The sequence below is a fragment of the Rutilus rutilus genome (genome assembly GCF_951802725.1).
Source record: "Rutilus rutilus genome assembly, chromosome: 5".
Taxonomy (NCBI): domain Eukaryota; kingdom Metazoa; phylum Chordata; class Actinopteri; order Cypriniformes; family Leuciscidae; genus Rutilus; species Rutilus rutilus.
The window spans coordinates 10,019,505-10,035,357 of NC_140213.1; the positions used below are offsets into that span (position 1 = coordinate 10,019,505).

General features: G+C 36.9%; 1 protein-coding gene across 9 annotated transcripts in view; it reads left to right on the forward strand.

Annotated features, from left to right (window-relative positions):
• The first annotated feature begins 2,808 nt into the window (after positions 1-2,808).
• The window catches only part of dmxl2 (Dmx-like 2), a 71,516-nt gene continuing 58,471 nt past the window's right edge, over positions 2,809-15,853 (forward strand). For 5 of the 9 annotated variants that reach the window (XM_084408687.1, XM_084408684.1, XM_084408688.1 and 2 more), the window contains exon 1: positions 2,810-3,207. In XM_084408687.1, coding sequence (XP_084264813.1) covers positions 3,121-3,207 — 87 coding nt within the window. In that variant the 5' untranslated portion in view covers positions 2,810-3,120. Of the gene's footprint in view, positions 3,208-15,853 lie in introns of all 9 variants that reach the window. The other 4 variants (XM_084408682.1, XM_084408683.1, XM_084408686.1 and 1 more) reach the window with 1 other exon arrangement.

The window sequence follows — 15,853 nt, forward strand, 5'->3', positions numbered from 1 at the left end:
TGAATATATATTTGCAGTATGGGTTGAAACTGTTTTTTCACTATATTTTTAATACATTTTTGCATGGTTAGACCACCTTGACGGTGACACCTTTTTTAACATTAAGCCCCACATAAAATAAATATAGAATTTTAATTCATGAAATTGTTTCATGTTTATCATATGTGTATTTAATTTCTATTTGAATCATATTTTAAATGATTGTTTTTTTTTAATTAAATAGATTCAAACTAAAATGTGCATCTCAAATTTGACCCATAAACTGAGGGAAAAATAGTTAAATTAAAAAAGTATTTTTGTTTTTAAACAATTGTTTTTAAACATAATCTATTTATTCCATGCACGTCTCTTATATGATCATTAAAAAAAAAAAAAGTATTTTTGGTATAAAGTAGTTAGTCACACAGATGTCAGCCATTCATTTAAACACAGTACTGTGAAAGTTCCATAGTAAAGTGATGTTCTGCATCTCAGCAGCTCTCTGAAGACTCGTCTTAAGAAGAAACTATGCTTTTTTAAACACAGCCTGGAGTGCAACATAGCATTTACCAGCAATGGATATTGGATAAAGCATATAATTCAAAATGAGAGGCGAAATAGCGAGGCTACTGAAATACTGATACTAGAGGCTAAATGTGTGTTTGTAGGAATCCCTGTGTCAAAGGAACCAAGGGTGATCTTTGCTGTTGGCTATAGCACGACTGTCACTTCCTCTCAGTGTCATTCTGGTGATACTGTATAACACTCGTGTGCATGAGCTTTCTTGTAAACATGCAGGAGGACAGCAAAAGAGGCATCTTCACACATTATAAATACTCTGCGGTGGTGATTAAAATCGATGCCCATGTGATGCGCTATCAAGCTAAGCCACATTCTTGAAACGACAAAGATTCATTCAAAACTTCCAGCACATCCCACAAGTCAATGTTCAACCCAGATAAGGTTTCAATAGTAGCTGTTTGTGAAGTGGAATTCACGGGAGAGGATGTTTTGTCCGTGAGTGACCTCTGCACACACTATCTGGGACACACAGACCACATGATCATGAGCCCCCCGGTCACTGAATCAGTCAGACTGAGCAAATGTGTGTGACAAGCTCTTCTCTTCGCTGCAGGTGTTTTCCTGTTGGTGCATATGGACATTTACACAATGCACAGATCATTTCCATTAGTCACTGATGTTGCATTGAAAATCAGCTTCAAAATGACACATTTATTGTTATAGTTCTCAGGCATATCTTAAAATCTTAAATAAATAATTGACAAAGGATGCAGTATCATGCAGAGTCTTATTTTTAATGTCTTGTTTATGTGAATGTTGTGTACCAAGTAATCTTATTAATATCATGCATTATTGTGAATGTCATGTAATGTTATGTCATGGATTAGTGAGAATGTAATTTAATGTTACAAATGTCATGAAATGTTGTGAATGGCCTGTAGTTTGTTATTATGAAGATGATTTCAATAATATTATGGCATGACTGTCAATGTTGATGAATGTCATGTAATATTACAAATGTTGTGAATGGCATTGTCAATGTCATTTAGCGTTAAGAATAACATGCCATGACTGTTAACGTTATAGGCCTACATTTCATCATGCTGAGTCATTTAATGTTATTAATGTTGCATCATGTTTTGAATGTCATGCAATATTACAAATGGCATGTATTATTATGCATGCAATTTATCACGCCATAAAGTCCATGTCATGTAATGAATGCCATGCTATGAATGTATGAATGCCATGCACTGTTATGAAAGTCATGTAATGTTTGCTATGATTTGAGCCAAGTGGAGTTTTATAAATGACACATTATTATGAGTTTCATTTAATATTATTGTTTTATCATGTTTTGATGTCACAGTGTTACAAATGTCATATGATGTTGTGACTGGTATTATCATGAATGTCATTTAATATAAAGAATGCCATGCTATGCCAAAAATTATTATGAATGCTATAAGTCAATGTTGTAATATTCTGAATGCCTTTTTCTATATATTATATTTAATGTTATTGTCTTGTCATGTTATGAATGTCATACCATGACTGTCAATTGTGCAAATGTTATATAACATTATGAACTTCATGTAATGTTATGAATGTCATGTAACCTGTTTTCAGAACACACCAAACCGGCGCGTGCAGGGGTGTTGGGATTCCCTGTGCGTGATCAATTGTAGCGCTGAGTGTGAATATGGGCTTAATTCATCCTGGACTGTGTGAAATCATACATAATAACTCAGTTTCTTTATTATTTACCTGAGCTCTGTGTGATCTGTATTGAACAGGACCCACCGAACACCCCCGCATTTAATTTTCCTCACCCTCGCAGCTCACCGATCAATGACCGCGTGCATCAGACGCGTCACTCTCGTGCGCGCGCCACGAAAACATGGAAGCGCTTTAAATGCCCTAGATGTAGACACAGTAGAACTCACAGCGTTTGAGTTTCTTCCGCAATTGTTCCAATATAATGAGTATAAACAGTTTTAAACATTTACGTGAAAATTATTTATGGGCACACTACAATGAGAGTTAATTTAATGTCTTCCTCAACGGTCTCATGCTTGTAAAATAGTAAACGCCCATAAACACAATGTTCACTCTCTCTATTATTCTCTTTAATATAATATGTGAAACCATCCAAACAATTATTATTATCACTATTATTATTATTATTAGTATACAAATCCTAACATTACCAATTCAAGTTTAATGTTTATGAAACTCTGTAGCCTCTGGTTGTTGTACATCTATACTCTCGCTGGCGTGGGGTCGCGCGCACAAGGAGCACGAGCGCCGCTGCGGTGATCGTGCCGCGCGCTCCAGTTTCAGCAGCAGCGGGAGGAGGAGAAACGTATAATCCGCTCCTTAATGTTGACAGCTACGCGACACGAGCGATTTTAACCGTTCTATGCGGGAAAGTGGACAGCGGGACACGTATTTCAGCAGAGCCCGTGTGTGTTTAAACGCACGGGGTGTTTAGAGACGAATGAGCGGCTGCCAGGCCGGACGCGGGCGGATGGGATTCCCGGTCTAGATGGAGAGAAACCTAGCGGGCGGAGAAGCGTCGCTGCTGTAAATAATTTAACGTCAGCGTGATCAACAAAAATGCATCTGCACCAGGTGCTGACGGGGGCCGTTAACCCAGGGGACTGCTGCTACTCCGTGGGAAGCGTCCACGACGTCCCGTTCACGGTGGGTGAGAAATAAACCTACGCGGCGCGTTATTTTACGCTTGTGCGTGATCGATGATCAAGCGTGACGCGTGTGCATGCAGCCTGTGGGCACCACCACCACCACCATCATCATCATCATCACCATCATCATCATCCTCATCATTCTCATGATGCGTGTATGAGTTCAGTGTGCCATCTGTCATCCTCAAGGTTATCCGCGGTGTGTGTCCCTGCAGATCAGTAACACGCACACACACACACACACACGCACACCTGCAGTGTGTCTCTATCTATGCAAACTCTAACATGCACGATTGCATGACATGCAATGCATGTTTATATCTGGTTGCAATGCTCACTCATGATGATGATGATGATGATGATGCATAGCAGCAAAGGGTGATGATATTCGTTGGCACAACCTAGTTAGTCAGCCGCCTAGTACCTAGACAGCATCGGACGATTGTGATGCCCAGAATGCTGTCTATGGATGTTGTCCAGGTTGCTTAGTAGGTTATGAGACACTGCCATTGTGCCTGGATGTTGAGCCCATCAGCTGTGCACACAGTGACGTCAGAGAGTACAGTTGACAGGCGACTCTAATGTAAAGACGCAATCACTGCATGATGTGCACTATCAATGAATTAGTCCTGCATTAAGAATGTTTACTCAGTTCATTGCCTTTATTTGCATTTGTACAACAAAAATGTTGCATAAATGTGTAGTGAACTTAGACACACACACAAAAAATATGCACAAGAGAATGATTGCATGACATGCATTGCATGTTTATATTAGCTATATTATGGTGCTTATAGGAGGATGCTTGATGGAACCCGATCAGGCTGTTTGCTTGTTTGGCATTAAAACTATAAAACATGCGGAAATGTGATTCAGCAAGCTGTTTGGCAGCACTCCTATCTCGCCATTTCGATCTTTTGAGCTCATCGTGAAGACTGCAGTGATCAGTGCTGGAATATTACTGGCTGCTCAATATCTGCTGTCAAATATGGCGTAGATCAGAAGACGATTGTGTTGTTTGAAATGTCTTTTTAAGGAAAGGTGCAGATCTGATGTGGACTTTTTGATTTGTCAGTCAGCGGCTTCCAGAGAGAAGATACAAGAACTGAAACCTGCAATTCAATCTGAGCATATCTCTGTGGTTTAACACAGCTTCTCCATCAGAAAGTACACACACATGCTTCCACATGATTAGGTCAGTTTGGACAGTTCAGGAGATCAGTATCTCCTGGGAAACGATTGTCATTAGCTTTCGCAATAGCTGTGTTTGGGCAATATAGGTGCTGGGAAATTCCTGTTGTGTGAAACTTTTTTCTTTTCTTTTTTTCTTTTTTGTTCAAAGGCCCCTTTTTGTCCAAAGCAATATTCAAAAATATAATGATGACAATTTTTTTTTTTTTTTTTTAAGGAACAGAAACTGGAAATATTGATAAATTAAATTTAGGGATGGGCACCGGTATGAAAATTTAGTCCGATAACGATAACCGATAATTCTTTATATTTGAAAGCAGATAACCGATTATATATTGGCCAATAAATCTAAATCCAAATTTTTATATAGCCTAATTTTTGAGAGCCTGATTACAAAAACAAAAGTCTCACCATTTAAAGCCATGTCCCAAACACACAATTATAATGTTCTCATTATACTTTTATGTAGCCTATATGACCTTAAATGTATTTTCCTTTTTTTAAATGTGATTCCAATCATATTTCAAGCAATAATAAAAAATAAAAAATCGCTTTAATATATTGGCCAAATTTTCTTATCTGGCCGATAACGATAACATCAAAAATTAACATATATCAGCCGATATATCGTGCATCCCTAATTAAATTAACACAATTTATTTTGTGATTTCAGTTTACATTTTGATTTCGAGTTAAATTGTTTTAATATAAATAATTTATAAATTGAATAAATAATATGAATTTCATCTTGTAGCTCTATCAGATGTTTACTGATTGAAGGCCCCTTTTTGAGAAACACTGGTCTAAATAGGAAGTTGATATCATGTGGTCTGACATGCTATTTGGAGAAAACATTGTGCAATTAATTCATATTTTTACTTTTAAACTAATACTTTTCAAAGTTATCATAACTTTGTCAGAATCATTTGTTTAGAGATGGTTAGCAGTTATATGACCTAAGATAAATGTACCTTTATTGAATTAATATCAATTATTTATACACACTGGTTAAGTTTTTTTTTTAAATGTTTTTGAAAATATGTTCTTATACTCAAGGCTGTAATTATTTGATTTAAAAATACAGTAAAACCATTAGCCTAATATTGTGAAATATTATTACAATATTTAAGGACTGATTTCTGTTTGAATACATTTATATTGTGAAATATAATTTATTCCTGTGATCAAAGCTGAATTTCCAGCATCATTACTCCAGTCTTCAATGTCACATGATCCTTCAGAAACCATTCCAATATGCTGATTTGGTGCTCAGTTATTAATTATGGTTCTTTATTGCTGCTTAATTAGTTGGAAACTGTACATACATTGATAAAAAAAAAAATCATGATTTTTTTTGTTGAATAAAATTCAAATGAGCATTTATTTGAAATATAAATCTTTTTGCCTTGTTGAATAAAAGTATGGAATGCTAGTGTAAAAAAGGCTGCAATGGCTGCCAAATATCCTTCTATCACAGGAATAACTTACATTTTAAATATATATTAAAATACCAAAACAGTCATTTTAAATTGTTATAATATTTCACTATATTATTGTTTTTTACTGCATTATTCATCAAATAAAGGCATCCTTGGTGAGCATAAGAGACTTCTTTGAAAAATCTTAAGTATTCCAAACTTTAGTATTCCATTAATTGTGATTAATTTAATTAATAAATCATGATGGCAGTTTTTGTCAAGAAATATTCCCAAATTAAAATATTTTGAAGACATTGTATTATCGTAGCAGAGGAGTAAAGCATTGAGTAGATAACAAGACTCAGCACTGGGTTTGTGAGAGTTGTCAGTCTCACTTTTTGGGTGTCAAGCCTTCTGAACTCTTTGGCTTCCTGCTTACCAACCACAGCGTGAGGCTTGCACATGATATGGCAAACTCACAGGGTGTCAAAGAAGGAACCTATTTTATCTTTTCATTATCTTTTGCTGTTTTGCAAGGAGGAGCGGTTTGTTTTGGGCTTGTGGAATGGTGGATAGTAGTGTGTGTTTGTGTAGGAATGCCAGTTGTCATTAGACATGGCATGAAAATGCAGCCCAGCGTGTGTGTCTGAATATCTTACACTCACGCCATACTCAAGGCTGACACACACTTCCACTCCTGCAGACGCCTCATCCTGAGGCCTGCTGGGATCATTAACCAGCATGAGCAAAGGGTGGATCATGGCACTAGAGGATTTCTATGCCTTTGGGTTTTATTTGAGTGCTGAAACCTCACTGGAATAAGATTTCATCAACAGTTGCAACATTCAGATATCAGGGCTCTAGACTGTGACTAAATGGCTATTTTGTGACGTACAACACAGACGCGCTGCGCTAAAACACTACATGAACTAACTCGAGGCCCAGAGAGAAGGAAATGAATAGTGGAATAAAGTCGTTATTTTTGCGCACAAAAAGTATTCTCGTCGCTTGATATACTTAAGATTGATCCACTGTAGTCACTTGGACTATATTAACGATCTCTTTAATAACTTTTCTGGGCCAGCAAGTTTCGGTCACCTAGAAGCCTATGGAGGAGTGAGCCAGCTCTCAGATTTAATCAAAAATATCTTAATTTGTGTTCCGAAGATGAACAAAGGTCTTACGGGGTTGGAACAACATGAGGGTGAGTAATTACTGACAGAATTTTCAATTTTGGGTGAACTAACCCTTTAAAGGGGTCATCGGATGCAAAATTCACTTTTATATGGTGTTTGTATATAAATGTTTCTTTGCAGTGTGTGGACACAACCACCATACAATGAAAAAATTCCATTCTCTCCTTTTTTATCCTCAAAAAGTCTAAACACTCTCAATAATTAAGCCGTTTGGATTTTCTGAGCAATATGATGTCATATTGCTCGTGCTCCGCCCACGACCGCTGACGGACTGCCCAGTATTAGCATATTACCCGTATTAGCATATTAGTATACTGTCCGCCTAGGCAGCACTTTGGCTGCGTTCCAGTCCAAAATTGTCATGCCCTTCACTCGCTAACTTCCCTCCGTCTCGCTCTCTCAGATGTACGTCATTGCTTACGTTGCACGAGTGCCCACTACTGGCGGAAACTGCAATGGGCTGAATTGGAACGCCCTAAGCCCTTGATCACTTGGAATCAGCCATGGATCAGCCATTTTTCCTTTAAGAATTTAATGCAGCATCCAAATGTTTATAGGTGTGTTTGGGTTGTTTTAAATGTAAAAAAAATTATAATTAATATATCATAGAGTTGTTTGTTGTGGTGGTGATTAGACGAGATATGTGGTGACGTCACAATCGTACTGCATTGTGGGACATATAGGTGCCTGAAGTGTACATATGAAGTAGACAAAATCGGTCAAAATCGAGGGAACGAGGGTCTGTCCATATAAACTTCCCTCGTCCACTTCACGAAGTGGAACGCACTTCAAAATGGCGGCAGGATTCCCCCGAGGGGAAGTGCTTAGGGAAGTTCGCAAGTGCGTGTCTAAAAGTGGACTGGAACGCAGCCTTAATGTGTCTTGTGTGACACCCCCCCCCCCCCCCCCCCCCATGGAAGAGAGGGGTGGGGTGAGCAGTTGCTCATTACCATTTAAAGAGACATGCACCGAAACGGGTCGCTGTGAACAGAGCTGTTGTTTTACACAACCATTGAGGAATTTTAACCAAAGTATGTTACAAACTTTACATGAACACCCTAAAGAATCATACCAACTTGTGGAAAATGTGCATCCGATGACCCCTTTAAGTTAGTCAAATGTGCATTTCCAATAGACAAAACGTAATGCATTAATAATACCCCTCGGCACCTCAGTGCTACCAAATCAGGTGCTGGCGCTGTAGAACTTGCTTTAAAATGTTATTCTGGAGCTGGATGTTTGAAAAATGTAAATATGGCTCATGTCTGCCAGTACACATGAGCTGATGTTTATCACTGCGCTTATGACGCATTAACAAGCTTTTTTTTAGACAAACAGCTTGTATAGATGTTGGCATGAACAGTGCTGTGGTTTTCTATGGGATTTTTTAAGGGATAGTTGAAAATGAATATTCTGTCATTATTTACTCCCCCTCATGTCATCCAAAACCATAGGACTTTTGTTCATCTTCGAAACACAAATTAAGATATTTTTAATAAAATGTGAGAGATTTCTGCATTGATAGTCCATGCAACCAAAGCTTCAAAAAGTTCATAAAGACATGCTAAACATCAGCTATATGAATTGAGCGGTTTAATTCAAGTCTTCTGAAGACTTAATGTGATGAACCAATTTAATTTAATATTTAATTTAAACCAAAGTGCTTATTATAGTGGTTATGTTGATATAACCACTTACCAAACCAGTCTGTACAGAGTTATATATAGTCTTTCACTTTTACTTTCGGTAAAGCATACAATTAAACCTGTCTTGTTGATACCAGGAAGAGACAAGTGGTTGTTTCACCATAAAGTACCAAGAGCAAATAGTAACTACGGGAATTTTGTTGGTAGTGTAAAAGAAGAAAGGCAATCCCACCACAAAAGTAGATTTTTTTTTAACTGAAATATTCATTTTAAATGCTTTACAAAAATACAAGCTTCATATTTCAAACATGGTAAAGCTGAATAGATGACGTTTGCTTATTAGTTGATCTGCTCTTGTTTGTTGACTGAGCCATCTGAGTTCAGTATATGGTGTATTAAAGCTGATACTTTACAAATGAAGGTCTTTTAGTATTTAAACAGTGCTGCTAATGTTTGTCAGTAGCTGTTAACGTACTGTGGAATAGCCCTTTATGAGATTAAAGCGTTCGGTTGGACTAGTCTTGAGCTCTGAAGGGTATTACAATCACTGCACACATGTCGGATCAGGAATGCTGACAGGCATGCAGAGCCGAATCGGGCAGGATGAGTCGATTTGTCTTCTCCCAGAGGATCATGTCCTCTCAGATTGATGAATGATGTCTTGCTCTAGTTGTGTTCAGTCTCATAGTGTCTCATGAATGATATTTTACCGCACTGAACACACACACATTGTCTGGAATGATACAGGTACACATATTTGTTACATGGTTTGGTTCTGTGTCCTAGTGTTTTTTCTAGTGTTTTCTACTATATTCTGTTCAATTCATTTGTAATCAGCTAATTGAGTTCTATTAAAGTTTTAAGGAAAGTCTGTTCACTCGGCGGCCATATTTGCTTCGCCTCCGGGCAGCTATTTCGGGCATCCAAGACAGAGTCCTATCTATTTGAGTGGGGGAATCCTTAAATCTCTCAACCTGCTTGCCGAACTCAAAATTAAATAACATTCAAATCAGCAACGAAATCTGACATGAACTGTCCCATACATTTTGTTTCTTATGCTTAAATAAAAAATAATCATTTCAGGCTAGACGAGCCAATGCGCATATGCAGTCATAACCGAGTCTCAGGTTTCTATGGGAACTGGAGCTTCTAATGGCAGCTGCATTGACTTACTAAATCAATCAGTGATTGGCTCTTTTACTTATAAGGCGGGACTTATTCTGCCATATTGCAATTGTAGTTTCTCCCATTCATAAGTAATAGGAGTGAACTGTCTTTGTATATCTATAGTCTTTGGTTCAGTCAGTTTGAGTTCAGCCTAGCTGATTTGAGCTTAAATTAAGTTCAAATGAGTTAAATTCAACTGTGTTGAGATTAGTTTATTTTAGCAGGATTGCTGCGGTAGGCGGTGTTACACTGTGTTCGGCCATACACCCATTACATTACTTCCCAGCATGGCACCGCCCCCTCTGTCATTTTGCTTTTTTTATAGAAATAAATTACCATTTAGTTCAGTTGGACAACGGACGCTACAGTTATAAACTGAAAGACTCTGCTCTGCTCCATACGACACGAGCTGCAGTGTCGCAGCACTATATACTTCGTAAATTTTGGCTTAAGAACAATCTTTGTCTAAGGAATACAAAATATTCATATCTTTTTTTCTTAGAAAATTATAAGAAAAAAAGTGGTTAAGAATTTTATTCTTAAGAATGTTTTGTGAAATGGAATTAGGCTATATGTTCATGTTATAAGGGTTTCTCTGTTTTCTGTACACACACCTCATACTGCTGCGTGTGTTTGCTCAGTCGTGTCTATAATGGGAATATATAAAGCTAATTTTGAGCTTGTTTGCTTTCAGTACCTCTGTGCTCTCTTCCCATTAATAAGTCATAGAGAGGATGAGCACATGCACACACACACACACACTGCTCAGAACAACAGGTGCAGCATTCGGCTTTTCAGTCTGGACTGATTAATGGCTTGTGGCAAACTGTGTGTGTGCATGTGTGTTTACAATGTACCAATTATGTACTGCTTACTACTGCATAGAATATACATTATAGTGCACATAGGCCTAGTTTTATTTGTAAATCAAATTTGGTCACATGACCTCGTTACGTTAGTGAGTACGTCCCGTTATCATCTAAAATTTTATTTAGCAGTTTGCGCCTTTGAACAGTTGATTTAAAAAGTAGGGTTGGGAATCCAAAATGGAATCCGATATTTAAGGTCAGGATTTTGGATACTTGTTATAAAATTACAATTTTGATTCCTGTTATCGATTCCTTTGTGTGGATTTTAATATGACTTTAAACCATTCAAACGCAAGAAGACCCGTATGCTGCACACACATCCAAAACGTGCGCACAGAAGGCCGCCTCTTATACTGGGTGCTTCTAATTTCTAATTTGTGCATCCTTGCTTCCTTTTCTCGCATCTCAGCTCCACCCCTCTTAGGATGCGAGGGAAGGTTGCAAGGAAATAAAATGAGGATGGAGGAATCGAAGGAAAGCTTATGTATATTGGAATATTCTTGATCATTCGAGCGTCACTTCAAAGCATCATCTGCTTTGCTCAAAGGATCTGCCCTTATGTTGGTGAAGTTTGGTTATTTAAAAAATTCTTAATAAATAATAACGCAAGATGCCCTGTTGAAATATGTGAGATGTATGGTTAATTCAAACTGCAAAGGAAAAGCATAAATTCTAATTATTGTGACAGATGTAAAGGGGAAAGAGAATTTATGGGTCAGGTTTCTCAACAAGAAAGACTTCTGTGCATAGGATACAGCTGTGGCTCATGGCTCATCTGGAAGCTTCCTCACTCCTCGCCTCCTCGCGGTGCAATTAGAGAATTGAGTTGTCCTTCAAGATGGCTTTCTTTGATCGGTTTCCAGGTGAGACGATGGAGGGCTGAGGAGCAAGGAAACGAGGAAGCATCAATTTTATTATTGAGTAGCACCCACTGTATAGTGGACGATACTGAACTGAGTTCTCTTTTTGCACTTGAACAGACAAATACACTCAAAAATATGTCAAAATGTTCTCGTAAACATAGTCGGTTATGAACTGCATTGTTTTATAATGTTTCCTGTGGTGCACTTAGTATGATTTCTACATTAAAAAATGGTCATAATTTAGCAATAAAAGGCATTTTTCCTACCCTGATTTTAGCCCTCTGATTTGAATGCTCTGTTTTAATTAATATTAATAATAATAATTTGATACATTTATATAGCGCTTTTCTAGGTACTCAAAGTGCTTTACATGGAAGGGGGAATCTCCTCAACCACCACCAATGTGCAGCATCCACCTGAATGATGCGACGACAGCCATATTGGGCCAGATAGTCCACCACACACCAGCTTATTGGTGGAGAGGAGACCTTGAAGCCTATCAGTGTATATGGGGATGATTAGGAGGCTATGATGGATAGAGGCCAATGGGCAAATTTGGCCAGGATGCCGGGGTTAAACCCCTAGTCTTTTCCGAAGGACATCCTGGGATTTTTAATGACCATCCGTCATTTAACGTCTCATCCGAAGGACGGTGCTCTTTGTCAGTATAGTGTCCCCGTCACTTTACTGGGGCGTTAGGACCCACACAGACCACAGGGTGAGCACCTCTACTGGCCTCACTAACACCTCTTCCAACAGCAACCTGGTTTTCCCAGAATGTCTCCCATCCAGGTACTGACCAGGCTCAGCCCTGCTTAGCTTCAGTGGGAAACCAGTCTTGGGTGATATGGCTGCTGATTAAGCTGGTTTAAGGAGCGTGTCTGCTGTGAGACTTCAGTGTAAACGCTCACTGCTGTGATTAGCTAACATCTTTTGAATGTGAAATAGCTTTTAAAAGAAAGTATTAAATGTTTAACTCTCTTGAAAACTTTTAGAATGCTTTTACTACTTCTAAAGTAATTACTTTTACTTTAGAATGCTCTCAAGGTTAACTAATCGTGAAAAGTTGATTATAGCATTATATTTAGATCGTGGCATGAAAGGTTGCAGTGATGAGCAGTGATGTAGCCAATCACAGGCATGTTGATCACATGAATTTGCAACTCGATTTCTGCCCACTAACAAATGCCTTCATCATTACTAGTAGTGCAAACACAATGTAAATAAGAGATTTGTTGATTATTACGGGAGTTTGTTTGTTGCAGTCGCAGTTTGATTGACAGCTCTATCGATTGCAAAGGGAGCGTTCTTTGATCGCGTTCTATATATAATTTAATCACAGTTTAAATAACAGATTATTTTCAGCCTACTAAGAGAAACGGTGTGAAGTTAACAGTTTACTCACTGGTTTGATTTACAGACACAGATAAAGAATATCTGACTGTACATGCATCATTACATATCAGAAATCACTGGTCACAGATCAGGCATTAGAATTAACAGTTACATACATGAAACATACTTACATGTACTATACTTCACATACTTGCATACTTGCATTACTGTCGAGTCCATATCGTAAAAGTCTGTGCCGAAATTGCAACTGAAATGTACAGGATGTTCTTATAGTATGATGACCTCTTATACTATGTCAAAAGCTCAAGGTAAAATTTGATTTCTCAGTTCATGACCTCTTTAAGTGAACGTAAATAGTAAAAAAAAAATGCATAGAAGTATAATGGATCCATGCAGCTCTTAAAGTGACAGCAGCCTAATATTCTTGCTGCCATCTCTATAATAATGTTTATCAAACAGCAAAAGGCAAAAAGATAATTCACTCGTTGTTCTTGACTGAATAACTTTTGTAACTGTATTTGTAATGTGTATTTTATTTATAAAGTGCAGTGTTATTTTACATTAGATTTACAGTATGTGTACCTGAATACCTGAAAATCTTCAGATCGTTCAGTTGTATATTTGTGCGATTGCTAATTTGTTTTTGTTCTTTTTTAATTACTGTTTACTTATTTTTAATAATGCTTTACATTTATATTAGTTGTTTTTGCTATGGTATTTTTTTAAAACATTGGTAAACGGTCCTATTTTCCTAATTCAAACGATACTCAACCTTATTAAAATGTAAACATTGTCACGTTAGACAAAGAATGTCGAGCATATTGCATTGTGGGTCACTGTATTTAATGCAGTGTGCTATGTTGCATGGTTATTATAGTTAACTAAAACCAATAAAAAAGTTATAAAATTCTTTTTTCAGCTAGTTGCCAAGACTGCATTTATATTTTTTGTACTAAATGTACTAAAATAACTACAAATGTATGAAAACTGTGTATTTAAATAAAACAAACACTAATAAAAATGTCAAAAAACACACAACAGAATTACTGAAACTTTAAGTAAAATGAACATTAAAAATAAAAACTAATGAAAAATATTACTATAGACTGCAATATCTCAATAAAACTAAAACAACACTGCTGTTGGCACTTGTAGCAGATCATCCAGATATTTAATGCGTAGAACACTTTTTCAGACTGCAATAACAGTATGAGTAGTACTGTGCTTTTCCAAACATAACCAAAAATGCTGAACTGAGCATGTGCAGTAGATCAACTCCAGGAGGAACTGTAACCCAGAAAAAAAGACATGCATCAGTAAGCATATTTAGATCATCAAATGGGCACATCTGTTTAGAGAGAAGGACACTGTGTCTGTACTGGATCTGTACTTCCCTACTCTATGCAGAGCATTACACTCATGGTGGTGTTTAACCCTGTAATTTTACCACAACATTTTAAATTGTCACAAAACATTGTGTTTAGATGGTATAATTATGAATGTAAATGTGTGTGTGACTGTGACCCTTCTGACTCGGTTCTCTCTCTCTCTCTCTCTCAGTTGTGTTATGACACGCATTGCTACATTTGTGTTGCCAAAGCAGGTTCACTTGAACCACAACCAATGTAGAAACGTCAAAACTTGAAAGTGAACTTTGAAAGTGACATAATAATAATAATACAACTACAAAATAAGGAAGGAATTTTATGGTTCCACCCAGCCATTTGGGGATGGATCTATTTTTTTATTTTTTTATTTTTTTATTGAAAGATGTCTCTTATGCTCACCAAGGTTGCATTTCTTAGATTAAAATGACAGGAAAATGTTTCTTATTATTATCAATGCTGAAAACATTAGTTTTGCTGTAACAATGTAAAATTCTTTGCTGTCACTTTTGATTAATTAAATGCATCCTCGCTGAATAATAAAAAAGTATAGTTCTTTACCGTATATACAAGCTTGGAGACCTCAGCTGAAATAGTATGTTTGTCCCCCTTTGTTTATTAGACATAATCAATGCTTTTCATTCAATATGCAATGCATGCCTAAAGGAAATTCTGTCATCATTTACAGTACCCTTCAAAAGGTTGGAAATGTTTCTTTTAGTTTTAAAGTTAATTTCTTTTTCTTTCTTTTTTTAAAGAAGTGGTGTAATGATGCTGAAAATTCAGCTGTCATCACAGGAGTAAATTACATTTTTAAATGTATTAAAATAGAAAACAATTCTTTTAAATTGTAATAATATTTCACAATATTACAGTTTGTACTGCATTTTCAAATAAATAAATTCAGCCTTAGTGAGCATAAGAGACTTCTTTCAAAAACATTTTAAAAATGTTATGTTTCCAAAATTTTGACAGATACTGTATATAATCATATTTCAATCTTCCGTTGTTGGTAGTCTTAATGCGACAATATAAGCTACTTCAAGCGAAATCGAAGAACGAACTGGTGTGACGTCATCTCTAACCAAATCAAAAGTTAATTTTGTGTTTGTTTCGGGAGTTCGAAACAGCTTGCCAAACTATTATGTAATAGGTAGGTCTGGCTCTGAGGCTGACATGGACATGTTTCTGGTCCATTTCTTTTGTTCAGTCCCTCGAGGTTGGACATCTGCGAGTGAAAATATGAGCGCACTGAAGAGCCACTTTATAGAAAATGAAGTTGTAATTCTAATAGGAAGAGATGCTGACACTGTCTTTTCATGTTTAATACTGTAAAACTGTTTGCTTTTAAACAATCTATTGTGTAATGTGGTATAAAAATAAACGTGACGTGACTTAAGTGGAGTGCTGAATTGCAGAGCTCGTGCAAACATCCATCACTATGATCAGATGCTTTCTTAACTTCTTTTTTCTCATCGCTGTCATTTTTGTTGTGTGTTTATTTTATTATTGATACGAAAGCGCGCTGAACATAATTAACACATTCATCTAAA